This window comes from Staurois parvus, unplaced genomic scaffold (assembly GCF_062004578.1).
Source record: "Staurois parvus isolate SC_StPar_1 unplaced genomic scaffold, SC_StPar_1.0 ptg000052l, whole genome shotgun sequence".
In the NCBI taxonomy this organism is placed as follows: domain Eukaryota; kingdom Metazoa; phylum Chordata; class Amphibia; order Anura; family Ranidae; genus Staurois; species Staurois parvus.
Window position 1 is genome coordinate 1,458,496 of NW_028317848.1, and position 24,194 is coordinate 1,482,689.

Here is a 24,194-nt window from a genome sequence, read left to right on the forward strand (position 1 = left end):
TGATTCTTGTCCACTGTTTCTGTACCGTTTTGTCCCGTTGTTGTCAACCTGGCCTGCCTGACTACGCTATTGTCATTCCTACCAGCTACACGCCATTGGCGGCGGCCATTGCCGCAGTCGGGGTGTCTCAGGGGCCGCGACCTGGTTCCTGGCTGCGTCAAGTCCATCCCCACCATCAGGGGCTCTAGTGAAGGGCAGCCTGGGACTTAGACTCCGCGCCCTGAGGGACTTCGGTCTGTGGGTGGTGGTTGTCGTCAGTCAGTGCTTTACCCTGCCACTAGGCCTGCCTGTCCGTTCCACAGCCCCTGCCTTGACAATGTGAGCGATAATTGGGGAGTGAATCAGAAACTTTGTGGTGCCATTGGTTATGAAGGGGCATATTTTGGAGATGGATGTTCTAGAGGTTGAGGTGGTAAGCTTTGGACAGTGATTGTATGTGGGGCTGAAAAGGGAGCTTGCAGTCCAGGATTACACCTAGCATGCAAGGATGGGTTAATAGTTGCCATGTATCTTAGTCTCGAAGTTAGGGGAAGGGGCACATTGGACTGATATGTCTGTTAGTAAATTAATGATGCGTGAAAGGACTGATGGAGTGAGCTGAGGAGTAGAGAGACAGATTTGGGTGTCATCAGCATAGAAATAGTGTTGAAAGCCATGGGAGGCTATTAGCTGACCCAGGGAGAAGGTGTAGATTGAGAATATAGGCGGTCCAAGAACAGAACCTTGGGGACCCTGACAGAATAATGAAGAGGAGAGTATGAGGCAGTATTGAAGGTTTAATGGAGGTGCAGTTGCTAGGTAGGATGAGAACCAATGAAAAGTACAGTCACAGAGGCCAAAGTAATGGAGTTGTTTTGAGGAGGAGGGGGTGGTGAAATGTACTAAAGGCAGCATCGAGGTCCATAAACAGGAGTACAGAATAACGACCATTGGCTTTAGCCTTTGGTAAATCTTTGTGAACACTCCACAGAGAGCAGTTTCTGTGGAGTGTTGAGGGTGAAATCCAGATTGAAGAGGATCAAGAAGGTTATTCTCGATGAGGTGGTAGCTCAGTCAGTTGTAGACCAGATGTTCAAGGAGTTAAGGAGTTTGGAGGAAGGGAGTCAAAGAGATGGGTTGTAGGTTCAGATTGGTGGGGTCCTAAAGTGTTACTAAAGTCAAATCTTTTTTTAATTAAAATAACAAACACGTAATACTCACCTGCTCTGTGCAGTGGTATTGCACAGAGCAGCCCTGATCCTCCTCTTTTCGGGTCCCTGGTAGTGCTCCTGGTTCCTCTTCTTTATGTGTCCCCGTAGCAAGACACTTGCTATTGAGGCACACAGTGCCTGCATACTGCCACACTCCATAGACTTAGCCCTGCCCCCACTTCCTCCTCACTGCATTTCATTGACAGAAGCATTATTGGCCAATGGCTTCTGCTGCTGCTCGAGTGCTATGAGGGGAGAAGAGATGCAGCCATGCACAGTGCTGAATCTATTCTCCCCTCTCTTCCCCTTCACATAGGGAAGGGGGGGGGGTGGAGAAATAGAAAACGTGGGATGAATTAGGTAAAATAACGCTTTTAGCTTTAGTATCACTTTAAGTATGGTTGTGACTAGTTCACATTTTAGAGAGTTGGGGAAGATGCTATAAGAGAGGGAGAGATTGAAGATGTGAGTTAGAGAGTGTAAGATAGAGCCAGAGGGTAATAAGGAAGTAATCAGAAAGAGCCAAAGAATTGTTGAAGGGGTTGCACGGGGTACATAGGTAGCATAAAACAAGGTCAATGGTGTTGTCATCAGATTGAGTAGAAGCATGTATTCATTGCCTCAGGTCAAAAGAGAATATTAGACTGAAATTTAGAAGTAGCAGGAGTGTTAGTATTAACAGGAATGTTGATGTCACCAAGAATGACTGTGGGAATTGCAGAAGAGATAAATTAGGGCAGCCATGCAGAGAAATCATCAAGGAAGGTTACTGGTTCAGGAGACCAGTAGATCACTGCAATTCTCAAAGAAACTGGAGAAAATACACAAATACAACATGCCTCAAATAAAGAGAGGGGCAGAGAGGTATATACAGTAAGGAAAATAATTATTTGATCCCCTGCAGATTTTGTAAGTTTGCCCACTTACAAAGAAATGAAGGGTCTATAACTTTTATCATAGGTATATTTTAAATGATAGAGAGAGAATATCAACCAAAATTCCAGAAAAACACATGATACAAATGGTATAAATTGAGTTGCAGTTCAGTGAGTAAAATAAGTATTTGATCCCATACCAACCAACAATAATTCTGGCTCCCACAGACTGGCTTGCTCATATGCAACACAGATTAATCCTGTTAATTTAAGAAGGTGTTCCTTAGGACAACTTGTTATGTGTATAAAAGACACCTGTCCACAGAATCTCTTTCTTCCATTCAAACCTCACCGCCATGGGCAGGACCAAAGAGCTGTCAAATGACGTTAGGGGCAAGACTGTAGACCTGCACAAGGCTGGAATGGGCTACAAGACCATCAGGAAGAAACTTGGTGAGAAGGAGACAACTGTTGGAGTGATTATTTGCAAATGGAAGAAATAAAAAATAATCATCAACTGCCCTCAGTCTGGAGCTCCAAGCAAGATTTCTCCTCATAGGTTAAGGATGATCGCGAGAAAAATGAGGGATCAGGCCAGAACTACACAAGAGGAGCTTACGAATGATCTCAAAACAGTTGTGACCATAGTCACCAAACAAACCATTGGTAACACAATATGCAGCCTTGGATTGAAATCCTGTAGCGCCTGCAAGGCCCCTCTCCTCAAGAAGGCAAATGTACAGGCCTGTCTGAACTTTGCCAATGAACATCTAAGTGATTCAGAGAAGAATTGGAAGAAAGCACAGTGGTCAGATGGGACCACAATTAAGCTCTTCGGAATTAACCCGACTCACCGTGTTTTGAGAAAGAAAAATGCTGACTATGACCATAAGAACACCATCCCCACAGTTAAGCATGGAGGTGGAAATATTATGCTTTGGGGCTGTTTCTCTGATAAAGGTACAGGCTGACTTTGCTGCGTTGAGGGGCCAATAGAAGGAGCCATGTATTGTAAAATCTTGAATGAGAACCTTCTTCCCTCAGCCAGAACACTGAAGATGGGTCATGGATGGGTCTTCCAGCATGACAATGACCCAAAACATACCGCCAAGGCAACAAAGAAGTGGCTCCATTAAGGTCATGGAGTGGCCTAGCCAGTCTTCAGAACTTAATCTGATAGAACATTTATGGAGGGAGATGAAACTTTGAGTTGCCAAGCAACAGCCAAGAAACCTTAAAGATTTAGAGAAGATCTGTAAAGAAGAGTGGACCAAAATCCCTCCTGAGATGTGTGCAAACCTCGTAACCAGCTACAAGAAATGTCTTACCTCTGTGCTACAATGGTTTCTCCACCAAGCACTAAGTCATGTTTTGCTTGGGGATCAAATACTTATTTTACTCACTGAACTGCAACTCAGCTTACTGTATAACCTTTTTATCATGTGTTTTTTCTGTATTTATGGTTGATATTCTGTCTCTATCATTTAAAAAACACCTATGATAAAAATGATAGACCCTTCATTTCTTTGCAAGTGGGCAAACTTACAAAACCTGCAGGGGATCAAATAATTATTTTCCCCACTGTATGTATGGATTGCATGCAACTACTGAGGTCATAAGCGGAAAGTACATTGGACAGTGCAGAAAATAATTTTTAATAAAATATATTTTAAAAAAAAGTCTACACTGAAGTCTATTATTTTGCTAACTTATCCCGCTAAAATTTTTATCATTTGAGTATTACAGAGATATATATATATATATATATATATATATACATACACACACACACACACAGTGGATGTAAAGGTCTACACCACCCCTGTTAACATGTCAGGTTTCTGTGATGTAAAAATAGGAGACAAAGATAAATAATTTCAGACATTTGTCCAACTTTAATGTGACCTATAAGCTGTACAACTCAATTGAAAAACAAACTGAAATCTTTTTTTTTTTGGGGGGGGGGGGGAGTAAACATAAACTAAAATGATGTTGTTGCATATGTGTGCACACCCTCTTATAACTGGAGATGTAACTGTGTTCAGAATTAAGCAATCACATTCAAAATCATGTTAAATAGAATTCAGTACACACCAGCCATCATTTAAAGTGCCTCTGGTTAACCCCAAATAAAGTACAGCTGTTCTAGTAGGTCTTTCCTGACATTTTCTTAGTCGCATCCTACAGCAAAAGCCATGGTCCGCAGAGAGCTTCCAAAGCATCAGAGGGATCTCATTGTTAAAAGGTATCAATCAGGACAAGGGTATAAAAGAATTTCCAAGGCATTAAATATACCATGGAACACAGTGAAGACAGTCATCATCAAGCGGAAAAAATATGGCACAACAGTGACATTACGAAGAACTGGACGTCTCTCCAAAATTGATGAAAAGATGAGAAGAAAACTGGTCTGGGAGGCTGCTAAGAGGCCTACAGCAACATTAAAAGGAGCTGCAGGAATATCTAGCATGTGCTGGCTGTGACAACAATCTCTCATATTTTTCATATGTCTGGGCTATGGGGTAGAGGGGCAAGACGGAAGTCTTTTCTTACGAAGAAAAACATCCAGAACCCAAAAGATATGTTTGGCGCAAAAACAACACTGCACATCACCAAAAGAACATCATACCCACAGTGAAGCATGGTGATGGCAACATCATGCTTTGGGGCTGTTTTTCTTCAGCTGGAACTGGACCTTAGTCAAGGTAGAGGGAATTAAAAACAGTTCCAAATACTAGTCAATATTGCCACAAAACCTTCAGGCTTCTGCTAGAAAGCTGAACATGAAGAGGAACTTCATCTTTCAGTATGACAATTACCCAAAGCATACATCCAAATCAACAAAGGAATGGCTTCACCAGAAGAAGATTAAAGTTTTGGAATGGCCTAGCCAGAGCCCAGACCTGAATCCAATCGCAAATCTGTGGAGTGATCTGAAGAGGGCTGTGTATAGGAGATCTCGCAATCTGACAGATTTGGAGTGTTTTTGCAAGGTACAGTGGGCAAATATTGCCAAATCAAGATGTGCCATGCTGATAGACTCATACCCAAAAAGTGCTGTAATAAAATGAAAAAGGTGCTTCAACAAAGTATTCCTTTAAGGGTGTGCACACTTATGCAACCATATTATTTTAGTTTTTTTATTTTTATTTCCTTCCACCTAAAAGATTTCAGTTTGTTGTTCAAATGAGTTGTACAGTTTATAGGTTACATCAAAGGTTGAAAAAGTTCTGAAATGATTTATCTTTGTCCCATTCCTTTACATCGCAGAAACCTGACATGTTAGCAGGGGTGTGTAGACTTTTTATATCCACTGTATATATATATATATATATATATATATATATATATATATACAGTCAGGTCCATAAATATTGGGACAGCGACACAATTCTAACATTTTTGGCTCTATACACCACCACAATGGATTTGAAATGAAACGAACAAGATGTGCTTTAACTGCAGACTGTCAGCTTTAATTTGAGGGTATTTACATCCAAATCAGGTGAACGGTGTAGGAATTACAACAGTTTGCATATGTGCCTCCCACTTATTAAGGAACCAAAAGTAATGGGACAGAATAATAATCATAAATCAAACTTTCACTTTTTAATACTTGGTTGCAAATCCTTTGCAGTCAATTACAGCCTGAAGTCTGGAACGCATAGACATCACCAGACGCTGGGTTTCATCCCTGGTGATGCTCTGCCAGGCCTCTACTGCAACTGTCTTCAGTTCCTGCTTGTTCTTGGGGCATTTTCCCTTCAGTTTTGTCTTCAGCAAGTGAAATGCATGCTCAATCGGATTCAGGTCAGGTGATTGACTTGGCCATTGCATAACATTCCACTTCTTTCCCTTAAAAAACTCTTTGGTTGCTTTTGCAGTATGCTTTGGGTCATTGTCCATCTGCACTGTGAAGCGGCGTCCAATGAGTTCTGAAGCATTTGGCTGAATATGAGCAGATAATATTGCCCAAAAAACTTCAGAATTCATCCTGCTGCTTTTGTCAGCAGTCACATCATCAATAAATACAAGAGAAGCAGTTCCATTGGCAGCCATACATGCCCACGCCATGACACTACCACCACCATGCTTCACTTATGAGGTGGTATGCTTAGGATCATGAGCAATTCCTTTCCTTCTCCATACTCTTCTCTTCCCATCACTCTGGTACAAGTTGATCTTGGTGTCATCTGTCCATAGGATGTTGTTCCAGAACTTTGTAGGCTTTTTTAGATGTCGTTTGGCAAACTCTAATCTGGCCTTCCTGTTTTTGAGGCTCACCAATGGTTTACATCTTGTGGTGAACCTTCTGTATTCACTCTGGTGAAGTCTTCTCTTGATTATTGACTTTGACACACATACACCTACCTCCTGGAGAGTGTTCTTGATCTGGCCAACTATTGTGAAGGGTGTTTTCTTCACCAGGGAAAGAATTCTTCGGTCATCCACCACAGTTGTTTTCCGTGGTCTTCCGGGTCTTTTGGTGTTGCTGAGCTCACCGGTGCGTTCCTTCTTTTTAAGAATGTTCCAAACAGTTGTTTTGGCCACGCCTAATGTTTTTGCTATCTCTCTGAGGGGTTTGTTTTGTTTTTTCAGCCTAATGATGGCTTGCTTCACTGATAGTGACAGCTCTTTGGATCTCATCTTGAGAGTTGACAGCAACAGATTACAAATGCAAATAGCACACTTGAAATGAACTCTGGACCTTTTATCTGCTCATTGTAATTGGGATAATGAGGAAATAACACACACCTGGCCATGGAACGGCTGAGAAGCCAATTGTCCCATTACTTTTGGTCCCTTAATAAGTGGGAGGCACATAAGCAAACTGTTGTAATTCCTACACCGTTCACCTGATTTGGATGTAAATACCCTCAAATTAAAGCTGACAGTCTGCAGTTAAAGCACATCTTGTTTGTTTCATTTCAAATCCATTGTGGTGGTGTATAGAGCCAAAAATGTTAGAATTGTGTTGATGTCCCAATATTTATGGACCTGACTGTATATATATATATATATATATATATATATATATATTGCTGTCAGTTTACACTTTACATATATATTGTACATTGTGTGCATTCACAACAGTCCCTGCCCTTAAGGAGCTAGCAATCTAAGGTCCATAACTCATTCCATTCATACATACACATCCTCAGTCCAATTTGGACAGAAGCTAATTTATCAACCAGTATTTCTTTGGTGTGTGGGAAGAAACCTGAGTATCTGGAGGAAACCCACGCAGGCACAAGGAGAACATGCAAATTCAAGGCAGGTAGTGCCATGGTTGGGATTCTACCAACAACCCTAGTGCTGCTAGGTGGAAGCTCTAACCACTTAAGCCACTATGCTGTATTATTGTAATAAGTATATGAACAGTATTTAAACACTTACTTTAGACCACTTTTTCAACAGTTTTTAATAGAAAATCAAAGCATTTATTTCACTGAGAATATGTCACATGTACAGTATTTAAACACTTTCACTAGGCAGCTTATTCAACAGGACCCACACCAGCCAAACTTTAATTAAAAAGAAACATTAGAATGTAATTCACTGAAAAAGCCATAAAAATACAGTAGTGAATATCTGCAAAGTCCTTTGAGGGGATATCCACACTTTGGGGAGAATTCATAAAGAACATCATAGAATTTCCTCAAACATCTGCAATGAAATTGTCGCTGTGTGTAAGAGATTCATGTACCTATCAGGCACAGGTACGTGAATCTGTTTTAGAAAGTGGAAGTACTGAGGCCCAGACGCCAATTCAAGACACTCTGTCCTCAATGCAGCTCCACATTCCTGAGCTCACTTCCTGGTCAGTGCACCCATCACACAAACAGGCACATGGCCAAGGACCTTTGTAGCTTGGTGGGCAGCGCCGGGTGGGGTACTAAGAGACTATTTTCCATCAGGTCTGCCTTGCCTATGATTGACAACCAATGGCAAAGGACTGGTGTTGAGTTGGGTTAGTGGATCCTGATGGGGAACTCTAAGACTCAATCTTCATCAGGTCTGCCTCCCGTGTGACTTCTCATCAGTCACATACGGGCAATGACATCATATTTGGTTAAATGAGGTCATTCATTATCCCTGCCCTTTTGTTTGCATTCTGCAAGAGATTCTCCCGGACAACAGTTGAATTGGACTGGGGATAGAGCCCTGTGTGGGAAACGGTCACATTCATGACAGCTTCCCAACGCAGACATGCCCCATGCTGAGAAGTGGCATCTCTCTGTATGTCACCTGAGAGTTGGACTTAATCATCAGCAGTTTCTGAATCTGCAAACTCATGGCAATTCTTTAGGAATCTGTTGCAGCTATAGTGATAGGTTCTTAAAGTGGAGGTTGCAAGATCTATCTTAATTTGTCTCATGTGTCTGATCTAATAACAAAACTGGTTCAAATGTTTGCCTGAATCACAGGTAGTTAAAGAGGAGAGACCACCAGAAAATTGTTGTGAATGCTGTGAATTGCAGAGTTAAGGAACCCCCTCGACTGACCCTTATAAGCCACATGACCAGAGTTCAGAGAGCAGGAATCACATTGTGGTAGTTGGCTTCTAAATATACAAGTAGCCGTATTAGTTTGTCATCTTATGAAACCGCATATGCTTAGGGTTGAGACAAACTCATACCTGACCTGGAGCTCATCCCTAGCAGCAAGCTTATGATTACTCTACTACATTGTGTTTTACATTAAAGTCAGAAAGCTATTAAATACTGCATGCTTACCTTAAACGTTACAGTGGCCTTTGTGCAGTAAAAACCTATGGAGACAACTGGATCTTTGGACAGCTGAGATTTTGTTCCTTGGAATGCATTTCCATCTTCTGATCCCATGTAGCCACCTTCCCCATCATTATCATTGCCGTAACTTACAATAGCAGGAACAAAAGACCAGGCCCATGACACCCATCCTTGCTGTTCATCATCATCTTGCATAGAGTACAGGTCTTGTGCTGGATACTGTATTCCTGCTACTAGCTCTTCTTCAGTTCCTGTAAAAAAAAGACAAAAATAAACAATTACTACATTATGTGGGATGCACACAAACTACACCCTCGTATACAAAAAAAATGCATGACTGTCAACGGATGGCATATTCTACTTAATTTCTACAAGGGTTAGACATTCTCCTTTACTATGAAGATACAATGCCTTCTCCCTCCCAGCACCTCTGCCATTCAAAGTAGACAGGCTCCCTGCTTACAGCATAAGTAAAGGCTTAAAAAAACAATGTTACACTTTTTACATCCCCACTGTTGATAACCATGCTGCATACTATTTGCAATAAATCAGTGTAAATGCCCTTTTTCCCCTACTTATTTGGGACAATCAAGTGATCACACTGCTCTGTGTGCTGTGTCTTAGTAAGAGGCTCAACAAGGGAGCTGAATTCACAGAGCCATGATGTCACCCGCTGTCTTCCAGCATACTAGCATTTGTCGAAGGGGTACAGAGTGCCCTCCCACCAGGCACAGCAAGTCTCTCATGGAAACATAGCAGGCGGAACTGTGCGGTCATGTGCCAAGATGGCTATATATATATATACATATATATACATATACACACACTCATTATACTGTAAGTTCACACATACATACAACTGCAAACAAACACAAGCTATACATAAGTATCTCCCCTTGTTCAGGAATTCAAGATGAACTCTATGACCTCTGCTGACAAGATCAGGTCTGAGACTAGTGAAGAACTTGAGTTGTATGGAAACCTACAAATCAAACTAAAAAAAAATAATTCTGCTGACACCACAAGACAAGGCTACATTGATCACTTCTCTATCTTGACATTCCTTTATATATTGTCTGATACTATATCACTTACCTATGAAAGGTTATCTGATAAAATAAGTGAAAATGATAACATATTATTCTTAAGAATTCGGGCAATGAAAACCTAAAATGACACTTCATTGGTATTACTGCAGTGTAAACGAATAAATCAAGGCTCCTACATCATGCCTGAGTTTACAATGTCTGGTTGCTGAATGATCTCCACAGTAATATAGATAAGAAGTGACACATTACACTAATGGTCATATCCCCCTCTCTGCAGTGCATTTTTGTGGTGCCTTGCATTTTAGGTGTATTTTACAAGCGTTTTAGGCACGTTAGAATCAGGGCCAGACTTGCATCTCAGGAGCCTATAGGCAGAGGATTCTAAAGCCCCCCTATTTACAGTATTAGCGGGTGGTCACATTGCATGTCACTGTGCCTGTGTTTGATGCCGCAACAAGACCACAGCAGGTAGCTGCCCATGGCCACAACACAAATGTATGCACCATAAATATAAATGCAAGCACATTATAATGCCGCACTGCCACGATATAATGCACTATATTAATATATATAGTTCAATTTACAACAATCATAGGTGTGCACAGCCTATTGCATTAGGGTGTGCACCTCAAACACACGTGTGTATATATTGCCAGTTAAAGAAGCACAGTGCTGAATAGCAAAAAATGGCCTGGTCATGAAGGGGGACCTTCCAGAGGTCAAATGATTAAGCTCATTTTTACCTGTCATTTTTAATTGCTCTCACATGTGTTAAAATAAGGCTTTGAATCTGATCATTTGTGAGCATAAAAATAACAAATTGTATGTATGGCTGAGGTAATTTTTTTTTTTTTTTTGGGCAAATGGTTTGTTTACAAATGAGTTTTTAAAGCCAGTTCTGTTGAGGAAGGAGGGCAGTGGGCTGTCAAAAAGGGACCTTCAAATGCTGAGCCCTACTGTTTACAAAAAGAAGAAAAAAAATGATTTATATTTATACTTTTATTTATACATATAAATACATATATACACACATATACATATATACACACACACACATACACTGCATCCAGAAAGAATTCACAGCGCTTAACTTTTGCCACATTTTATGTTCCAGCCTTATTCCAAAATGGATTAAATTAATTTTTTTCTTCAACATTCTACAAACAATACCCCATAATGACAACGTGAAAGTGGCCCGTAGTCACTCTTTTGTTATGTGGGCTGTGTGCTTAGGGTCACTGTTCTCTTGAAAGATGAACCATCACCCCAGTCTAAGGTCCAGAGCGCTCTGGAACAGGGTTTCATCAAGGATGTCTCTGTAGATTGCTGCATTCATCTTTCCTTCAATCCTGACTAGTCTCCCAGTTCCTATTGCTGAAAAACATCCCCACATGCCACCACCATGCTTCATTGTAGGGATGGTATTGGCCAGGTGGTGAGCGGTGCCTGGTTTCCTCCAGACATGGCGCTTGGCATTCAGGTCAAAGAGTTCAATCTTGATCATACAGACCGGCACCCCTCAAGGAAGGGTTTTAATGAAAGCACATCAAAGATGCAGCACGCAGGACTTTTTTTTTGTTTGTTTTTAGTTTGTTTTTTTACACGCATCGCACCTAACACAGACAAAAAAATGCACTAGTGTGAATGGGGCCTAACTCCAGGCAATGCTTTTTATTTTGTTTTGGACAGAGTAGGGACAGTTTGAGAATGCCAGGTTTCATTACAATCAATACCTAAAAGAAATCTGTACTGAAAAAGAGAAAACCATGGATTGTACTGATGCCCTCTTTCTAGAAATGCTAGGTGCTTAGCTGTTGAGAGACAGACCTAGAAACAAGTAACCCTAGTGAAGCAGAGAAATATCTTCTGATTTGCATAGTTGCTTCAGGTTGGTGACTAAAATTTACAGCAATGTAATTTTGAACAAAACATCAAACTTCAACAAAGGCAGTCCATTTAAATTTCTCACTACAAGTTTCCTGTATTATTTTTCAGTAAAAAAAAGTATATAAAAACGGGCCAATAAAAATAAATAAAAATAAAATAATATAATTTCATAGCAGTTTTGCGGCTCCCAACAAACCTGGGTCAGCTAAGTTAATTTAAAAAAATGAATAATAGGCAACAGATCCACTGCCATCCAAGAGGAGGTTAATGGTACCCATACATATGAGAATTAGTTAAAAAAAATCAGTCATTTGGACAGTTTGTTCGTCCAGTTAATGGGGACAAATCAAAAATTGATAGTGATGTTTTTGAGGCAAAAAAATCAAAGGAAAAGTTTGGAAAACTGCTGATGAATGGACAATGCATTGAGAGGTTAATGTGCTTCTCGCCCATTAACCACTTCCAGACCGGACACTTTTACCCCCTTCCTGGCCAGGGCAATTTTCAGCTTTCAGCGCTATCACACTTTGAATGACAATTACGCGGTCATGCAACACTGTACCCAAACAAATTTTTTACCATTTTTTTGAGACAGATAAAGATTTATTTTGGTGGTATTTATTCACCGCTGGGATTTTTATTTTATTTGCTATGTAAATGAAAAAGTCCAAAAATTTTGAAAAAAAAGTGTTTTTTTAATAAAATTTTTCAAATAAATAATATTTCATCATAAATCTTGGCCAAAATTTATTCCGTTATCTTTTTAGTAAAAAAAAATACAAATTAGTTTCTAACCAAAAATTATAATTTTTAAATATTTTTTTTTTACATTTTTATTTTTTTTATATTATTTTTTATTTTTATTTTATTTTTTACATACTGTCACCCTAGCAGTACACTGTCACCATGGTGACACTGTACTACTTGTGGGTTGTGATGAAGATTTTTTTTTTTTTTTTACACTGATTGCTTTTACACTCATATAGGATGTAAAAGCAATCATTTCTCCTCTCTGTCTGCATTCTTGCACTCATTGAGTAGTACTGAGTGAGCTGTGATTGGTCACAGCTTGTCACATGGTACAAGGCTGTTGTGAATAGCCTTGTACCATGTGACCTCTGTGATCATTCACAGATTTCACACGTAGTAAGCAATGATGTCACAAGTGACATCTTGCTTACTACTTTGCATGTGATCACTGATTGGCCAATCAGTGATCACATGATCGGGACCTCGTACAGAGGTCCCGTCCGACGATCGGTGTTTCACTGTGTCCGGAGGACACAGTGGGCACCGGATCGCGGCGCTGCGTGCTCCCAGGGAGCGTGCACAAGCAGGGTGCAGGGAGGCCATTTATAAACAGCCACCCGACCCTGCAGTGCCACCGTACGGCCGTTTATATACAACGGCCGGTCGGGAAGTGGTTAAAAATCAAACTGTTGGTACTGTGCATATGTGAACCAGAAGCAAAAAACCGACAATAAAATTATTTATGTCCACTATATGATTTATCATTAGAAATTTGATCATTACATGATGGGAATATCGTTTGCTCTCACAATTATGTGTTTGTTTTATGAAAACCCGTTTGAATTATTTTTCGACTAATGTATGTCGAGCATAAAGGTACTTATGTAAGCATCAAAAGAACTGCTCTAGTTCCTCCAATGTTGTTAATAGATTCAAAGATCAGCACAAGAGTTCTTTTGCAACCTTTACTTGAAGAGTTAATCCGTGTGACAGATGGGCTTGGGAGTACACCATGACTTACTTTGGTTAGGTGGGTAGCTGCTCATTCCTATCATAATCAGGTATGATTGAAGTCAACAGAAGCAGTACATTTGTTTAAAATATGCAAATAGTTCTTTCTTAAAAAAAAAATGTTTTTTCATAACTGGTATGCCTCTTTAAAATACTCACACAGTATTACATATCAATACATACCAGTTACATTATTGTTAAAAAAAAAAAAAAAAGGTTGTGAAATGTGGCAATATATGCATTAGATGAAAGGTAACATTTGCTCTGCTATGGAAATACTGCAGGTTTCCCTCTCTTCCTCCACATACAAGCATAGTCAAACAAGTCTAACACATACAAACATAACCATTGACATCACCTCTGACTAGCAAAGCAACCAGCCACCTTAGGGGTGAGAAAGCAATTCATCTGTTCCTGCTTGTTGCTTCTAGATCAGAAAAAAAAAAATCACTCCTGACAGACATATTATGAACCACCTCCAAACCTTAAAAGTAAAGGTTAAGGAGAGCACAGCTGTTTGCCAAGACACAGGAATGGCCTCATTTGTGTGCAGAAAGACAACTTACTTACTGAATTGATTTACCCTCTACAGTCAGAGGTTCTGCCACACGGGTTAAAATAATCCACAGGTCATTCAGCAATTGTACAAACCTCAATTTGGAGCCAATAACTTCTAAATTACAATTAAGACCATTTAGGGAAACAAACCCTAAAATAAATAGCCAAAATATTAGGCTGAAGAAAGCAAAGTCTTTGCAAACTTTGTCTTGCCTAATGTAAGTTATAAAGGTAAGCTGCTGTATTAAATAAACAAGGTGTGGTGGAAATATTTTGCTTTTCCCATGCACTGATAACATTTTATTTTGTAGGATCTCACCAATAAACATTTTACTTTAGATTTCTTTCCTAGCTCAGTTGGAGTGGAGGGTGAATCGGGAATACAAGAGGCAGAACAAGTGAAGCCACCTAACTCTCAATATCCACATGGAAATACTAAAAATGAAAAAGACTGGGCCTGCTTTCTTTTGGAGGATAAAATGTATACACGTACAGTAAGTCATAGTCACATATTTATTAAGTCCAAATGGAAGCTTCCCCTCACAGTACTTGACCTGTTAATGATGGGTAGGCAAAGTAAATGCCTTGGATGGTACCATGTCAGATACAAAGATGCAATGTCACCAGCACTACAAGTGAACGTGTTTCATGTGTTTACAGTGAAGACAGCATCACATAAGGCATAGGAAACCAATATTTTGAGGCATCGTAGGGTACCTTCCTCAAGGGAACATAGAGACACATGAAGTACATTCACTTGTTTTGGTAATTTCACACCTTTGTATCAGGTTGAAAATAGGTAAATGTCCACTGAGTTCAACTAAGATTCTTTAGAAAAGTAAAGATACCTATAGATAGCACCATTTTTTTTTCTTGTCAATATATTTCCTGCTGATCGCAGGTGCAGTGCTAGGCTCCTGCAGACTGTCAGTATAGCTATCTGCCTGTACCTCCCATATGGTCAGGCAATTACTGAGGTCCAGGATGATCAATGAACTACGAGAACACCCCTGCAGTTCACTGAGAACTATAAGCTGTCAGCAGCAATGGCAGTTGTAGTTCATGTATTCACAAAACTCTGTGAATGATTGACACGGCCAGGTGGATACAGACCTGCACGGCAGCACTTTTTTTTAAATTGTGACAGCGGGTGTGGAAAGAGGATCTACCGCCTGCTGTCACAATGGACGATGGGGGGGTGGGAGTTGCTGATTTAGTAACATGGTACATTTTACACCTTAAACACGGGTGTAACATGTAACATATTATGAAAGGTCAAGAAAAACAGAGGATAAGTGAGCGCTTATGTGATAGTATATAATGTATAATAAGCAGCAGCTGTACACCCAAAAGGCACCGTATCAAACCTTCAATAGCATATATGTGAACAGGGAGGTGCAGCGCTGTATAACCAAACAAATAATAATTACACAATAGTGAACAGTGACTGTAAATTAGTAATGCCACTATATGGTGGCTCCAGGTGAAGAGAGTGAAAAACAGTCCAGTGAAGGAGTGCTCTTAAGATCCAGGGTGATCTTCAGACGTCCAATATACAGGACCATCAGGTGATAAAATATAAAGACTGCGCACTCACCAGATACGCAATCTTTATGCGCATTTGTGTAAAATTATCACTAGGCCTCCTGTATCATCATCCTGGTCTGGTCAGATCTGGTCAGCATATCCCTCATGGCCCGGTAACTGGATGGATGCAGCTGTTCCGTAGACTTGGCCGGTTCTCACCAGAACTCAAATAAATAGAAAGGGCCACATAGTGTAATATCCTCAGGTATCTTTATTGAAGGCACAGGGTAGCAGAAAATCCAACTTACAAAAAATACTGACCCAGGTATAAATCAAAGATGGCCACCGGGGCCCCTCGTGGCGCCGGCGGTGAAGCGTCCAACCTGCTGTAGCTATCCCTGACGCGTTTCGAGCGAAGGCTCGTAGTCATAGGGGTGCAGCCCTATGACTACGAGCCTTCGCTCGAAACGCGAACCGGCCAAGTCTACGGAACAGCTGCATCCATCCAGTTACCGGGCCATGAGGGATATGCTGACCAGATCTGACCAGACCAGGATGATGATACAGGAGGCCTAGTGATAATTTTACACAAATGCGCATAAAGATTGCGTATCTGGTGAGTGCGCAGTCTTTATATTTTATCACCTGATGGTCCTGTATATTGGACGTCTGAAGATCACCCTGGATCTTAAGAGCACTCCTTCACTGGACTGTTTTTCACTCTCTTCACCTGGAGCCACCATATAGTGGCATTACTAATTTACAGTCACTGTTCACTATTGTGTAATTATTATTTGTTTGGTTATACAGCGCTGCACCTCCCTGTTCACATATATTATGAAAGGTGAACCTATACTTTAACATGTGACAAATATTATCCACTTTAAGAACCTATTGCTAAGTGTGACATTTAGTATGTTTTAGGTCCCCTTCACACTGTTCCAGTAAACTGCACACGGACGTGGGTTGTTAAGGCAGCCCATTCATTTCTAACAGGTCACCACTGTGCTAAAACCAGATGTACTTTTTTCACAACTGATTCGCAGGAGAATGGCACCACCATATATTGCACATATATTGCATGTTACTGCAATGCACTGGTGTAAAGCTAGAATCAATTTCTGAATGTGAATAGTGTCTCTATGTACCATTCCTTCTACCTTGCATATAACAAATTAAATTCAATCAAAATGTGGGGTTCAAACAGGGGAAGACACCAAAAATGTTCTGACAACTTTCTGGCTGTTTAAAGGGTTAATTATACCAAACCTGCATGTGGAATCAATGTTTTCAAAGGAAAGAAAAGAACAGAGTCCAAACAACCTAAATAGGTCAATTAATGTGTAAATGGTGCAGCTGTGCTATGTATATTTATATGCATTTAAACACATACACACATTTGTCTTGCTTCCAAACATTTCAGGTATTATAAACCCACACACTATCATAGTGACACTATACTGACCTTTGCCATGCAGAAGCCTCACAATTAAAAAAAAATAAACAACATTTTGCAATTGGATTTAAAGTGTACCTGTCAGCCAGACACAGTCAAAGTACTGTATGGAATAGGCCAATATTTTGATAATTGATTTATAACTGCTACTTACGTTACCCATAAAACAGAAGTCTTTGGTTTTCTAAGAAAAAAAAAAAGTCTAGATTGTGTAGGATCTTAATGGTTAACAATACTTTTAGGTGTGTCCAATCTGCATTTGCGATCAGTTTGAGACACTTTTGAGATCAGAATTTAATGGCAGGTATACTTGCCATTTTTGCATTCCCATTTGCTTGCACGGGGAAGCAATTTCTTAAGCAAATTAACACAGGCCCAAGTTCATCTATTTCCACAAACCACTGCCTTTCTTGTTTAGACAAGGTGCTGAAGAAACAACAATTTTTTTTTTCCAACTAGAATTTGGCCCATACAAATGACATTCACACCAGATGCAGTGAGATGGATTTTTGACTGCACACAGCCCAAACTCCAGGTTCTCCAATAGTTCACATTGCAGTGCAGTAAAAAAGTACAGCAATCTGCATTTTTTGGAAATGCATTGCAAATGTACACAAATGTATGTAAATACACCATCCTGCAGTGCACATAAAAGCCCAAAGAAGAAAGAACACGGAAGTGACCTCAAAGGAAATGCAAGCTTAGGAAAAACATACTAGTGCATGCAAATGCACGTTAAATGCACATCAGTGCGCATTCAAAAATGTGAAGTAAGCATTTCTTTTGTGAATGGGACCTAAAACCCCTTCTATCCTGTGCACTAGTTTTTCTTTTTCTTCTTTTACAGGAGCCACATAGCTGAAAAAATCCTGCAAGTAGCAAGATTAACCCCTTCCAGAGCAGGATGACCTTCCCAATCATGTGATCACTGTAACTGGCTGTCACGCCACTCTATGGTGAGACAGGCTCCCAATCACAAACAGAGATTGGTAGTTGTCTGTGAAAGCTTGGTTACTGTGCTGGGAGTCCACAATCAGTGCGCTTCTCAGAACAGAAACCTTGGCCAGCATGGATGTACATGTGTTGATGCAAAGGACCACCTCCTTGCTGCTGCGTTATGAGGTTGGCAAAGGGATAAAAAAAAGAAAAATAAACCCTGCAGAACACAGCCAGTTTAAAGTATAGCTAAAGGCAAAACTTTTCTCAATCAGTGCATGGCCAGCTGTAAGGTTTCAGTGCAATTTAAAGTATAACTAAAGGTAAAACTCTTTTAGTTTTGGATAGAGTGGAGAAGGATTAGAACACCTGTCAGGTTTTTATTGCTGTCTGTGCCCCTTCTGCTCTATTTGTCCTATTTACCATTATTGTCAAAAGTGAAAATGAAAGAAAATTCCAAATTCTGGGTTGTCCCCAGGACAGGAATAGTGGGGATTTGTCTTCCAATGGGGACACTAGTTCTGGTGACTGTGGTGACAACCTGAGATTCCCTCACTTTAGATGGATTTTCTCTCCATTCCTGTTTTGGCTATGGGACGGGAAGTGAAGTGAAGTGAAATCTCCCCAATGGGACACAGATGGCCAAAATAAACCTACCTCCTTACTCTATCCAAAATGAAAAAAAGAAAAAAAAACATTTCCTTTAGTTCTACATTAATGGTTTATGGAAATACATTTACTGCATAAAAGCTTGCTAGTCATTTAAACATAAGCAAACCTCCTGTAGTTAAGATATTTTTCAAAAATGTGAAGATTTTTTTTTTTAATCAAATAGAAATTTTAGCAAAACTTCAATGTATTATTGAAATTAATAAGTGGTTTTAAAAGTAACTGATAGAATTCTGCACGTTCGACTCCTTCTAAAATGAATAACCGATTGCGAAAACAAGACAGGAGTTTATTACGACCAATGTAACAAACATGACAATCCTGACTTGTCAAGGACTATTTTAATGCAAGAATTGGGATGTACAAATCTCTTGCAAATCTTTAAGAACTAATTTTCTTTATTTTATATAATCACCTAGGGAAAAAAAATAAATGAATAAAATAAGTTACTCAGAATGTTTTTGGTTTCCTATCAAGTTGTCCTGTCCAGAAACTGCCGGCAAGCCAGCACTTTGAAGATTTTCTCAGAATTAATTCCTGAGAAACCAAAGATGCATATGGAAGTTTATATGAGACTAGGAACAAGGCTACTGGCTCACAGATGTTAGAGCTGATACTTTATCTTGATACAAGACCTCTTTAAAAGAAATGGGATGAACGAGTTCTGCTTTTTCATGTTTGACTCTGAGGACCAAATAAACGTTTTACAAAAGAGTGAAAGCAATATTTAGTACTCCAATCTGACCGGAGCAGCTGCTGGAGAATTGGCGTTTCAAAGAGACGTATTTCTATAACAGGGGATTCCAAATCAGTATTCTGGGACCACTGACAAAACATGTTTGCCAGAGGCCTTCACTAAAATGTTTAACAATTAGTGTACTTCTTTAAAGGAAACCTATTATGAGAAAATATGTAGGCTGGCTTCAGGCGACTATGCACACTGCTAGTCGCCTGGCTGTCTCTGCTTTCAAAATTTTATGATTTGAAAAACTATAAAAAACATATAGCCAGAAAAGTCAGAACTTTTGGTGAGCATTCTTATGCTAGGTCAATGACTCAAAATATTCACATAAGCAAGCATTTGTTTTTTAAATAGGCAATGGCAGAGTACTGACTTTTCCCTCCCCCCACAGCACCTTGGGAGTATCATTTCTTTTCCAATATTTCCCTTTAATTATACACTGAAAAATAATACAATAGCCATAGCATTTGAGTGGCACTCAGGTGCAGAGATCTCATTACTGTCCTCATTGGAGGACATAAGGAGTAGATATGCAATTCTATTTGCTGGCAAATATTACTTTATAATTAATATTCACAAACATTTATGTCAGTTACCATACCAGTACATCATATGAATCTGACATTTCAATTCATCAATGTAGATTTTACAGTATCAGTGTAAAAGAAAAAATCATATCAATGTAATTACATTCAGGAGAATGATGAAACTGTCAGAAGTGGTGAGAGCCACACTACCTAAGCAGATAGACCTATTCAGGTCTATCTACACCACCGAAGCCAGTTTCTATTTTTTTTTTTTTTTTAGAGAGAAGTAGTAACTAGAGCAGGTCTTCCCCTAATTAACAGAGAGAGAATAAGGCAGTTTTCTATATAGGATATTGGCAAAGATTCCTTCCAGGTGTGACCCTGTTGCATGGGATGTGATCTGTCAGAAGCACCGATCACTGTTGGCCAATCAGTGATCACATGAGCAGTAGTAAACAAGATGTCACTTCCTGACATCACTGCTTACTATTTGTGAAATATGTGAATGATCGCAGAGGTCACATGGTACAAGGCTATTCACAACAGCTTTGTACCACGTGACAAGCTGTGACCAATCACAGCTCTCACAGTATTTCTCAATGGCTGCAAGAATGCAGCCAGAAAGCAATAGAAATTATAGCTTTTACAGCCTTTATGGGTGTAAAAGCAATCAGTGTAAAAAAAGACCCCCTAAGTAGTACAGTGTCACTATGGTGACACTGTACTGCTAGGGCAGTGGTCGGCAAGCCGCGGCTCGCGAGCCACATGCGGCTCTTTACAAACTTTAATGCGGCTCTTCTGTGTGCCGGGCGCCCGCTCCCCTCCCTCCCTCCTCTCGGGCGGCCGCCCCAAAAGTCAGGATTCTGCAGCTAGCCCAGCAATGGGCAAACTACGGCCCGGCAGACCTTTTAATCCGGCCCGCGGAGCGTGGCAAACATTGGCTGTCAGGATGTAGGCGGGGCAGCCAGGATGTAGGCGGGGCAGCGTGACGAACTCCTCTCCTCTCACAGTCCGCCCTGAAGACCGGAACGGCGCGGGAACACGTCGAGAGAAACGCGCGGAGCAAAGGTAAGTGAATTGACACAATATGGGGAATGAATTACTATAGGGGGGATGAATTACTATAGAGGGGATGAATTACTATGGGGGATGAATTACTATGGGGGATGAATTACTATATGGGGGATGAATTACTATATGGGGGATGAATTACTATATGGGGGATGTATTTTCAGTTTTAAAAATGTGGCTCTCAAAATAAATTTCAATCGTGGTTTTGGCGAGATTTGGCTCAGTTGAAAAAAAAGGTTGCCCACCACTGTGCTAGGGTGACAGTATGTTAAAAAAAAATCACATAATAATATAAAAAAAATAAAAATGTAAAAAAGAATTTAGAAAAACTATAACATTTTTTCTTACAAACTAATTTGGGTTTTTTTTTTTTACTAAAAAGATAGCTGAATACATTTTGGTCAAGATTTATGAAGAAAGATTACTTATTTGCAAAATTTTATACGAAAAACTTTTTTTTCTAAATTTTTTTACTTTTTCATTTATATAGCAAAAAAATAAAAATCCCAGTGGTGAATAAATACCACCAAAATAAAGTCTAACCGGTCTCAAAAAAATGCTAAAAAATTCATATGGGTACAGTGTTGCATGACCGCGCAATTGTCATTCAAAGTGTGATAGCGTTGAAAGCTGAAAATTGGCCTGGGCAGAAAGGGGGTGAAAGTGTCCGAACTTGAAGTGGTCAATAGCAAAAAGTAAAAAATATAGTTTTTTTTGCAAAATTGTTGATTTTTTTTTGTTTATAGCGCACAAAATAAAAACTGCAGAGGCGATCACATACCACTGAAATAAAGCTCTATTTGTGGGGAAAAAAGGACATAAATTTAATTTAGGTGCAGAATTGCATGACCGCACAATTGTCAGTTAAAGTAACGCAGTGCCGTATCGCAAAAAATGACCTGGTCATGAAGGGGGGTAAATCCTCTGGAGGGCAAGTGGTTAAGTAATGCCCTTTTGTAATCAACTGTCTGCTGGACATCTGTTAAATGAATACTGACTCCCCTGTAGCTGAATTTTTGTTAACTAGGATTTTGTTGTCTAAAATTTAGCTTTGCGCCTAAGATATTCATTGGGGTGTATTCATTTTTGCAACATCTTGAATGATTTTGTTAGGAAAAATATTTTTTGTGTGTGCAAATCAATGGCATTTGTGGGAATATTTTATAGTATAGTGTCACATAGAAAATGTTGATTCTGAAAGTAAAGATTTTATGACAAATCTGTGGGGGTGTACTCATTTATGCTGAGGTGTGTGTGTGTGTTTATTTTATTTTTTACATTTTTATTTTGTTAGTTATGTTAACTTTTCCCTGAAAACAGAGGAAGGACTTTTACAGTGGAAATTTTGAGAACACAGAAGCTTCAATCCTCACAGCAAGAAAAGAAGCTCCAAATATGTGTGCTGCCAATAGAACAGAAGCACAGGAGGATTATGTTTTGGGAAGGAGAATGATTCCGTTGCTGAGAGTCAGTTTGAGTAATGTACAGTGGCAGATAGAAAAAGGAAACATTATATCTATTTCCTCACACAGTGGGCTAAGCTAAACTAATCATCTCCTCCTGTTTCAGCCTTTTATGTTTCTGCTGCGATCAAAGACAATTTAGGGCTCAACAGTTCTTCATTGAACTACAACTTCCAGCATCTTCTGTCACAGAGTAATACATCAGTGTATTTCCCACATGTACATTAATATCTCCACTTGAAAATTCTTTACCTAATACTATCATTCTTATCAACACAGTGGGGCTAAAGCAAGTTTCTAAGTAACAGAGCTGTGCACAAAGTAGTGTTGTCAAAAGTACATTGCTTTCATCAACTGAATTCCCCCTTCAAATTTGAAGTCGTCAAAACAATGAAAGTGAATTGCTGATTGATCAGTACATATTTCTGCATAATGTACACTGCTGTTAAAAAGGATATGAACTGTTGAAGCTGTGCCCCCCACATTCAAAGAAAAAAAGCAAGCAGATGGCAAAGGGCTAGTCACTAGTATTACCTGTTGGCTTCCTACATCTAATATTTTCTCACTACTGACTTAACATGCCCTGTTCTGCACTTTGTCTCTTTGTGGCGGCAGCCATCTTGGTAGATTAACTGGACTTTGCTTCCTCAAGTCAGAGTTGTCTTCCTGCTAAAAGGTGATCTGATACTTTGGGAAGTTAAAGCAGAGTTCCACTCACTCTGTAAAAAAAATAAAAGTCAGCAGCTACAAAAACTGTAGCTGCTGACTTTTAAAAAAACAGCCACTCACCTGTCCCATGATCTCGCGATGCCCCCCGCTGCAGCCCGTTTCACTGGCTGTCCTGTATTCCAGGCGCCGGCATCTTCGGTGTGCCCACTGCACATGCGTGAGTAGTGCTGCGCTTCCTGAATGGACCTGTCATCTTCTGGGACCTGTTATGTGTCCCACAAGACTAAGGGGAGGGAGGGTAGAAGGACAACTTCCGCTTCTGATCGCCTAGGTGATCGCAGCGGAAGTGGGAGCGGGTACCTGTCAATTTCTGGTACCCGCTCCCCAAAGGTGCCAATCCTTAATGGGGAGCGGGGGACCAATCTTTAAAGAGGAACTTCCCCTTTTGGGTGGAACTCCGCTTTAATGATCAAGAAGCAGCAGTAGCGGCGCAGAATACACAGATCCAGAAAATAAATGGCGCCGAAACAGGGAGATCATTGCATTACTTTCCCTTAGGTACAGTTTCCTCTCCAGCAAACATTGAGAAGCATCACCAATTCTAACTCCAAATCTTCAAAAAAAAAAAGTTGGTGATCGGATACAGATACAGTAACCACTGTATTATCTCACACAACATACAGTATATCAAGAAATTAAGCTACAAAAACAGGAGTACCTGGTTCTTCCTCACTGATAAAGTAATGACTAGTGAATACCACTCTGCATAGCAGTAATGTGAGCCCAGGCATATAGTAGGACGCATCCCAAGGAGGTATGTTCACGCCTCCCTGGACTCACAGGTAGTGGGTTGAATGGCACCAAGTGTCATTTAACTGGAATGAAGACTTGTGCTGTGAGGGAATTTGAGATACCCAACACTGGAAAGAAGGTGACTACTGTAGTAAAAGCTTCCTTTTTTTCTGAACTTGCTGGGCAAATTTATTTGAATTATTTCTAAACCCTAGAGTTTGGTTTTTAAACAGTTACAGCTGTGCCAAATGATCCTATAACAGGGGTAGG

General features: G+C 40.0%; 1 protein-coding gene across 1 annotated transcript in view; it reads right to left on the reverse strand.

The window, feature by feature from the left end:
* VPS13B (vacuolar protein sorting 13 homolog B) overlaps positions 1–24,194 on the reverse strand; it is a 1,305,797-nt gene that overhangs the window by 1,145,405 nt on the left and 136,198 nt on the right. The window contains exon 8 of the mRNA XM_089666424.1: positions 8,803–9,068. Within this exon, the coding sequence (XP_089522550.1) occupies positions 8,803–9,068 (266 nt within the window). The remainder of the gene's footprint in view (positions 1–8,802; positions 9,069–24,194) is intronic.